At 47.9% G+C, this 9,605-nt stretch overlaps 1 protein-coding gene across 1 annotated transcript in view; it reads right to left on the bottom strand.

Annotated features, from left to right (window-relative positions):
- Positions 1 to 7,442, bottom strand: part of Ankrd44 (ankyrin repeat domain 44) — a 260,349-nt gene extending 252,907 nt beyond the window's left edge. Inside the window, exon 1 of the mRNA XM_051153824.1 lies at positions 7,273 to 7,442. Coding sequence (XP_051009781.1) covers positions 7,273 to 7,299 — 27 coding nt within the window. The 5' untranslated portion in view covers positions 7,300 to 7,442. The remainder of the gene's footprint in view (positions 1 to 7,272) is intronic.
- Between the last annotated feature and the right edge of the window lie 2,163 nt (positions 7,443 to 9,605).

The raw sequence follows: 9,605 nt of genomic DNA on the forward strand, positions 1-9,605 counted from the left end.
GGTATGCGTTAACTTCTAAAATATCATGCCTATGAAATCAGCCTAAGGCTGCTGACCCCACAACTGAGGGAAGCGCCCTTACAAGGGAAAGCCTGAAAGAATTTAGAAGGGTCTCTACCTGCCAGCCTCTATGTATAGGCAAGCAAAGCCAATGACAGGAGCTGATCAAAGTCACATGACTACAAAAGATCTGTAAGTGGGATCCAAGGGTTGATTTCCAATCTGCTGCTACTTTATTAAATAAGTCAAAGGAAAACAATTTAATATTTAAACTTTTGGAGCCAAATTAGAACTGCTTCTCAATTTCCACATCAGAGCAACACCGGTGTCTCTACAAATCTATTTATTTTTATTAAGAGCTCTGGAAGCTTCCTTGGGGTAAAATGGTCTTCTAATATTAAAGGTACGTGGGAGTTACATTGGGATGGTCAAGATTTACTGGGAAATATAGATCCAGCTTTTTTTTTTTTTTTTTTTAGTTTTAGTTTTCAAAAGGGGAGGCAAGTGAAAGGTTTTTGTTTTTTTTTTTTTTAAAGACAGATCTTTATGTAATCCAGGTTGGCCTTGAACTATGTAGTCAAGCAGAGCCAATGACGACCTTGAACTACCGATGCCTTGCCTCCACCTCGTGAGTACTGTGACTACAGACGTGCACCATGCCCAGCTAGAAAACGCCCTTTAAGACTCTGACAATTTGAAGGCAGACTCATGAGTCTCACTAACTCCAGCCTTTTAGGTCACCAGCTCTTCACAGCCACCGACACCAGCCAGAAGCACTCTCTGCTCTCAACCTCTGAAATCCAGAGGCAAGCAAGGTATTACACTACTAACAGAAACAGCCTATAAGAGAGACAATCTTAGACTATCTATACATTGAAGCAGGGGAAGACAAATAATCAGTTCCTAAATCACTGACATTGAATAAAAACCTCAGGAGCCTGAAACCATTTAACCTTGTTGCCTGGATAGCCAAGCTATACACAAATACACACATCAGAGCCACGTGCATAGGAGACGCTGTAAAGCAAGCTCCATCAGAAGGACTGAGTCCTAGGAGGAACATGGCACCACCAAGACATTCAGTTCAGCATCTTCACTTGACAAAGAGGAACCTGCAGACCACAGAAAAGTCCAACCTCCAAGTGTTGTCGAGCACACGATGTACGCTGTTCCCCTTGACGCATGCCCACGACAACAGATTCAGTCATCACACCCTCCCTGTCTTTGACGGTCCCTTTCCAGTTAATGTTTAGTAGCGTCCTTATCTTTCTCAAAGGGTCCTGGGTTAGATAAAAGTGACCTGGTCACACAAGTCTATGTAATACTCAATCACCCATAACCATTTTTAAGTGTTGGTACATGATGGATCAGTAAGGGAAAAGAAGGCAAAATATCGAGCCAGTCACCAGGCATTTTCATATACAAAGAGACTTTCAAATAATATTAAATATCAATAATCCTTAAAATAGCATGGCAACCACTATTGTAAAAGATTCTAACTATATTTCATTCATGTCTTGAGGGAGGAAAGATGTATAGAGCTACAACATAAATGTGGAGGTCAGAGGACAACCTGCAGAGTCCGCTCTCTCCCTCCACATAGGTCCCAGGAATTGAACTCAGGTGTTCAGGCTTGATGGCAAGTGCCGTACCCAGGGAGCAATCCTTCCAGCTCTGTTTTTTTATGAACGTCAAGTGGGCATGGTGGCACACACCATTAGTCCCAGCACTCAGGAGGCAGATGGATCTCTGTGAGTTCAAGGCCAGGCTGATCTACAAAGCAAGTACAGGACAACTAAGGCTACACAGAAAAATCCTGTCTTGAAAACCCAAATAAGGGGCTGGAGAGGTGGCTCAGTGGTTAAGAGCACTGCCTGCTCTTCCAAAGGACCAGGGTTCAATTCCCAGCACCCACATGGCAACTCACAACTGTCTGTAACTCTAAGGTCTGACACCCTCACACCAATGTACATAGATTAAAGTTAAATAAAATATTTTTAAAAAAGAAAACCCAAATAAATAAATTAACAAACAAACAAACAGATAGTAGCTTCAATATGGAATTTTCTTTGGAGGTTTGGAAAGCATTGTTATGTCAGGGTTTTGTTGTTTTGTTTGGGGGATTGGGGACACACGTGCATGTGCACCACTGTGAACCACTGTGAACAAATAGAGTTCAGAGGGCAACTCTGTAGAGTTGGTTCTGTCATCTTTCCATAGGTTCCTGGGATCTAACGCAAACCATCAGCCTTATGCAGCAAGAGGCTTTACCCATTGGGCCTCTCACTGGCCCTCTAAGTGTCAGAGCTTAAACAACTTTGAAAGCATCACGTTATCAGATGTCTGGAGTATACGAATTCATGCAGGGCTGCTGACCAAATGGCTCAAGTAGGTAAAAAGTGCTCGCCATGAAACCTGACGGCTTAAAGTTTGGTTCTCAAAACCCATGTGGTGAAAGGAAAGAATAGGCAGCCACAGTTCCCTGACCACAGACACATGAACACAACACAACACAACACACACACACACACACACACACATGCATGCATGCACAATAAAGAAATGATAATTTTTAATGTAAAAAATAACTTATGCTAAATATAACTTTTAAAAGTAATTTAACATTACATTTAAATATGTTAATATACCATATTTATGTTGCTGAAATATGAACCTTTTCCCAGATGTCTCAGCCCCGTGTCTTGTATAAGAACTATGCCTTTTTGAGTTTATGTTTACTCTCTGCTTTGACTAGCATAAGTTAAAGCTAAACTGTTCTTTTAAGAAAGGAGGCTCCATCTACTGGGGCTGGACTTTTTTTCTTTAAGGCATGTGCCACCACTCCTGGCTTTCTTCCTCTCTTTCTTCTTCTTTCTTGCTTTTTTTAAGATTTATTTATTTATTTCATATATATGAGTGCTCTGTTTTCATACACACCAGAATATGGACCCAGATTCCATTACAGATGGTTGTGAGCCACTATGTTGTTGCTGGGTATTGAACTTGAGACCCCTGGAAGCATTCTTCACCACTCCCCAACCCAGGGGCTGGACTCTTTGATCTTGAAGCCGTCAGTGGGGTATTTAAAGGAAGCATGACTTTATTTAGAAAAGTCTTTGGTCTAGAAAGCAGGTATCATCTATGTGCATAATGCAAGATGCTGATATTATCACACAGGAAGTGTAACGTCTGTACCTGTCTAAACAGAAGCTTTAAAGGACGCATATCAAGATGCCAGAAGCTGTCATCTCCACTCTTAAGCTCTTCTTCATCTGCCTAGCTGGCTTCCTGATTTCCTAAGGTGGCCCGCGGACACTGAAGATGATTATAGGTCCCCACGTTATACAAAGATAAAGAAGTAATTGAGAAAAGAATCACCATGCTACTGACACATCATTCACTGGGCCCAGAAGTTAATGAGACAAGCCAGGGGGAGGCAGCAGCTCAGAAGTCCTCGCTCTGACGGAAGAGGGTGTGAACCGATGCTCAGGGGCAGGGACAGCACCTGCCTGTGCAATCAGGATGCCACGGGAGAAGGCCACTGGGCTCAACCACTCTCTGGGTGTGTGACCTGAACGGGTGAAGTGGCCTCCCTGTTTCCTCAACTGTAGAGTAGGAGGGACACCCGTATCTACCTCCTAGTATGACTCTGAGGATTACAAGAGATGATTTGCTGCAAAGGCCCAGGCACCCGAAGATCACAATCAACCTAAGGCACCATTATGTGCAAGCCATGAAATGCCAGCACAAGCCATGAAATGCCAGCCATCAAAGACACTCCCAAAATCATATCACCGGGTCACAAACAACCAGAACAGAATCCAAAAGTCAAGTTTGTCCTTTGTCTCCTTCGCTCCTGTCCCAGGCACAGTGTTGGCTTGCAATGCAGTGCATAGACGGTGGCTGAAAATACAGCACAGCCTGATTTAAAAAAAAAAAAAAAAAAAACAGTCCAAAGGCCCCACACTGTGGCCAGGAATCCTGCTTCCAAAGCTTTGGGATTTCTGGTCTCTGGTCACTGCCGCAGCTGCCAGACAGTGCCTTTGGCAAGTAGGTGGCTGACTGGAGTGTGAGCTAGAACTTGGCGAGGAGACACTAAACCATAAGGCCTCCAGGCAGGAAGCTCCGAAAGGGACAAGTGCTGCAGCAATTTGTCTGCCAGGCTCTTCAGGAGAAATGGAGCCACTCTGCTGTCGTTAGGAACCTCACATGAGAAAATCAGACCTTTCAAATGATGGACAAGGCCCCTGCCAGCCTGGCTGTGTAACTTGGAGAAGCAAAAACTAAAGGAAAGAGCCAGACTGACACGGCAGCACACTAAGATCTCTATAGTACTTTTTTTTATATACGAAAGAAAATGCACCTTGAATGTTCAACTATGAAGTCCAATTGCAAAAGGCTGTGTGACCACTCATGATAAGCTAAACACATTGCATTTGTATATGACGAAACCTTCTTCAACCTTGTGATTATCTCAGTCCTCCCAAGATGTAAACACATGTTTTTAATGTCCACCTATGCGGAAATGATTGCATTATTGTATTGATTACATAGTTAAATAACAATATTGCAGAAGGTAACTAACCAATTCCTCCAGTTGCTAGGAATTGTCCCAGCTTTGCCACCACGTGCTGGGAAACCCCTAGGTCCTGGGCAAACTAAAGTGGTCCCGAAATCCTGCCAGAAAGAATGACGAAAGAGCAGACTTACAAATGCAGAAGTGCTAACTAGCAAGCTTGTTTGGAGCACTAGCTCCCAGTTCCTTTTCACAGTAGAAGACTAAAAACCACAGCAGCCTCTCCCTTCCCCCTTAACATTTTAATTTTTCCCTAAACAGTTTTAAAAGGCATACCCCTTCTCCTGTGTGACTCCAAGGTCACTGCAGAAGGGCTGCTCAAGTGCTGACCACTACCACCCAGCCAATCCCAGCCTTCAGGGTTAGTGGGACAGAAAATGTCATCTCTGATCACCTCGCATGTCAACTACAAGGCAAAGCAAGACAATTTATGATTCAAGCTATCAGTGGCAAACCCTGTCCTCAAACCAAAAAAAAAAGGGGGGGCTAGCCAAAAGTCAAGATTCGCTTTACAAATGGGGTATTGAGCAGACCAGGGAGAATGAGGCTGGGGTGCTTATGGCATCCTAGGGAGAGAGCAAGCTGCCCCACCACAAACTGAAGCAGGGAATACAGGCAGGGGGCTCCCCACCCACAGGGATAGGGCAAAGCTCTCCCAGGAGGACCTTAATCAAGGGGCCCTTAGCCTGAGTAGAAGAGGTTAAGAACAAGCTCCTAAGAAGTAAGTTTCAAAACAAAAACTAAGACTATATAAGGCAAGAAAAACATACTTCCTGGACCTAAAGAAACACAGAAACCATCTTTGCTCACCACTGCACCCCACCTCGCCCCACCACCACCCCGCCCAGTCTTCCTCTGGCTTTGTCCCAAAATAGACTGGTGGTTTTTAGGTGTTCTTGAATCACAGAACTCCTTGGCGCTTCCTTATGTGCCAGGAGATGGAGCCAAATGAAGGTTATACCATTTTCCCTGGTGGCAAGTGTAGTTTAGTGGGGGAACAAAGAGGGTGTATTTAGAAACATTTTCAAAGATAAGCATCCTTGAAAGCCCTGCTCTGAGAAGCCAGAGAGTAACTTCCGGTGCTGCTGAGCCCGGCAGTGCACTCTTCACCAGGGCTGATACACATTTGAAGAAAGCTCCTCATAGCCCACTTCAGCATAGCTGCTGAAAGGAAGGGCCTCAAGCTTTCGGCTTGGCGTCCAAGGGGTGGACGCTAACCAGCCAACAGCTGAGAATCCTGAGGAGGACGGGATTGCTTATCCGAGTCAGCTGTTTTTACTTAGAACAATAAAGACTTCAGGACAGGTGATTAGCATCTTTCTAAGTCAGATTCTGCACGGAATTCTTCATATATAATGCCTACATACAATGCCTACTAGGACCAGGTCTGTACTTTGCAGATTTAAGAATGAACAAAGTATAGGAATGTGTACCAGCAACGTTGACAGGACCCAGACACAATACAGTGCACAACTTTAAACAAGTAAATGTCTAACAGTTGGCAAAAAGTGTGAACAAAGCGTAGAGGAAAACCCTATTATCAATTTAAAGGCACTTTAAATGCTCAGGAGCCAATGAGGAAGGCCAGGTTCACGCAATTAACAGCTGCTCTCCCGCTAAATTTAACAGAGTTTTTTAACTCAGTGACTTCTGAACGGAGCGGGGGAGGGGAAGAAAAGGGGGTGGTAAATACGTGAAGAAAACAAGCTGAAGTAAATTCAATCTAAAAGGGCAAAACAAACCATTGTGGATCACTACCCCCAAAAGGTTGCGTTTAAGATGCAGGGACCTTCTGATTTGGATACTAACTAGCAAGGTACCAAATGCATCTTCTTAGGCTGGCCTGTTTAACACTAAGTGTCAAAGTCAAGACCACCTCTCTCACTTATCAGGCCTCCCAAAACAATGTTCATTTCAAGTGTGGATGAATAAACCGGGACGTGGAGGAGGAGCCAGTTAAGAGCTGCAAAGAGGCTTTCTTGTTGTTTGTTTTTTAGTCTCACAACTTGGTTGGGCATCCGTGAGCGTCAATGTCCAGACGTGTAGTAAAGACTATCAGTCAGATTCAATAAATAATCCCGTTGCTTCAAGCTGAACTCCAGGACTGCCCAGTATGATGTCTTGGCTAGAAAAGCAACAAAGCTGACGGGGCACCAATGCCTACGAGCTCAGCCTGGGACCTGACTTCACCTCCTACTGGGGAGAGCACCCCCAGTCCCGCACCCCTCACCCAGCCTCTGGGCAACTAAAGAGGAAGTCGGGGTGTCCTATCCAACGCATGAAGACAGCCGATCATACCGGAGCGGGAATCCGGGCCAGTCTTGCCTGACGCCTGAGAGGTCCAGGGCTACGAGCCTCTCCCCCGCCATCCACCTTTCTCCTCCTTCCTGACCCTGCCGGACAGCCTTCCCCCGGCAGCCCTAAGCTGACTGCTCCTGAGTGCGCAGCGCGGCCCGAGGCTCCCCTCCCCCGGTGCGGCGGCAGCGGCCCGCGTCCCTCAACGCACGGCGGCCACTCCCGCACCCCGCCGACCCTCTCCAGCCGCGAACGCGCACTTGCGACGGCCCAGGGAGAAGACCGCGCTGGAGCTGAGCCCCGCGGCAGCCGGTGCACGCTCGTGCCTGCGCGTAAACAGCTCCGGGGCGCGCTCCGCTCCGCGCCCGCCGCGCCCCCTTCTCCGCGCCCCGCGCCCCTACCTGGTCGCAGAGTTTGAGCACTGCCATTCTTCCTCTCCCGCGCGCGCGCACATACAGTTCTCGGCTCCGCAGATGTCACGCCGGGGAGCCGGGGAAACGGAAGGGACGGCCCGGAGAAGCGCCAGGAGCCCGGCTCCCGAATGTGACAGCCCTCCCACGACTCCGCCGCCGCCGCCTGCCTCCCAGAGCCCAACCCCGGCTCGCGGGATCCGCAGCCCGGCCCGCCCGCCTTTATACAGGAAGTGCCGGCCGCTGCCAGCTGGGCCGCCACTGACATCACCGCGCGCTGCCTCGCGCCGCCCGGGCGGACGCTGCCTCCTGCCGTCCGCAGGGGCTCCTCGCAGCCCTCGGCCCCTGCGCCCTCCCGCACCTGCACCCCAGCTCTGCCTGAAGCCGGAGGGCGTGGGGGCTGACAGCGACCCTCCCCAGCGGTCTCACCCACGCGCACGCGACGGATGGGCAAGCCCTTTGCAGACACACCCCAGGGGCCCGAGAAAGCTGGCCACCAACTTTCCCCCAGCGGACTGCGTCACACCCCCTTTCCCTAAAACCTCTTCTCTAATCAGATTGCTCCAGCGCTCCAAATTTCTGCCACCTGGGCGCAGAGCTGACAGTCTCTTTGTTTAATGGAAGGAGGACTCCTCCAGTATTTCTCTAACACTCAGCGGTTATGGGGAACAGAGGCTTGGGCCTTTCATTTCAACTTCTCCAGCCACCTCTTAGCTAAACCACACACTACCCCAACTTGATATCCTGGGCTTGGGGCTGGAGGTGGTACTGAGAAGCAAAAAAAAAAAAAAAAAAAAAAAAAAAAAAAAGTCCTAAGTTACTGCACAAAAAAAAAAAATCCTGGCTGGTTTGTTCCTACACGCTGTAAGTTGCAGGCACACGGGGGGGTGGGGGGTCGGGTATCCATGGGCTTCTAATACAGTGGTAGCAATCCATAGTAAGTGTTGGCACTTCTGAGATCTGGAAAACCACTTATTAATTCAGGCCGTGGCTAAGCATGGAGAAAAACAGGTCATAGAGAAAAATGGGGCATAAGTAGAAAAGATACTCTGCTGGCTAGTTTTTAACTCAACTTGATACAGAAGAGGAAACCTCAGTTAAGAAAATGCCCCCTCCAGATTGACCTGTGGGCAAGCTAGAGAGGGGGCTTTTGTGAGTAGTGATTAATGTGGAGGGCTCGGCTCACTGTGAGTCTGCCACCTCTGGGTGGGTGACCTTGGGTATATAAGAAAGCAGGCTGAGCAATCCATGAGCACCAAGCCAGTAAGTAACACTTTCCCCATGGCCTGTGCTTCTTCTCTTCCTGCCTTGAGCTCCCGCAATGGCTTCCCTCAATGATGAACTGTGATGTGGAAACGTAAACAGAAATAAATCCTTTCTCCCACAAGCTGTTTTTGCTTATTTTTTCCCCAAACAATAGAAACCCCAAGCCAGGTGCCTCCTCTCAAAGGGCACTCACATAAAACAGCCATTGCTGAGTAATAGAATTCCAAACTGAAATAAAGGGTTCCAAGGAGGGGTACTTAACAAGGAAAAGACAAGCCGGCATATGTGGCTCATGCCTTTTTATCCCAGCACCGGGGAAGCAGAGGCAGGCAGATCACTGTGAGCTCGAGGCCAGCCTGATCTACAAAGCGTACAGGGCAGCCAAGGCTATGTGGAGAAACCCTGTCGCAAAAAAACAAAAGAAGAGGAAGAGGGAGAAGAAAGAGGAGGGAGAGGAGGAGGAGAAAAAGAAGAGGAAGAAGAAGAAAGCCAGCTGAGTATGGTGGTCCAGCACTCGGGAGGCAGAGGCAGGTGGATCTCTGTGAGTTCGAGGCCTGCCTGGTCTACAAAGCAAGTCCAGGACAGGCAAGGCTACACAGAGAAACCCTGTCTCGAAAAACAAAAAAAAAAAAAAAAACAAAACCAAAAACAGAAGGAAAAAAAAAGGAGGAGAGCAGACCATACCCATACTGGTGGTTAAGGGCAGGCTCCCTAAAAGAAGGGGAAAGCTGAGCCCTAGAGAAGAAAGTTAAGCAGGAAAGTGAGAGGTCGGCCTCTCCCAGGAAGCCACAGGTGGCTCCTAACAGGCCAAGGAGCAAGCCTTCAGGACAGCTGAACCGCAGATGGGAACTACAACATGCCACTGCCTCTACAGTTTACTCAAACCATTGCAGACTCTTCCTCCCCACTGTCAGTGCCTCAACAAAGGCATCAAGTCAGGGGAGAAGGGAGTGACAGCCATCGTGTGACAGCCATTGTTCAGCATCCACCCACTCTAGCTAGGGAAGCAGCTAAATCCCAAAGCTACTCTTACCCACCCTAGAGATTGTGATTCAACT

This window comes from Acomys russatus, chromosome 12 (assembly GCF_903995435.1).
Source record: "Acomys russatus chromosome 12, mAcoRus1.1, whole genome shotgun sequence".
In the NCBI taxonomy this organism is placed as follows: Eukaryota; Metazoa; Chordata; class Mammalia; order Rodentia; family Muridae; genus Acomys; species Acomys russatus.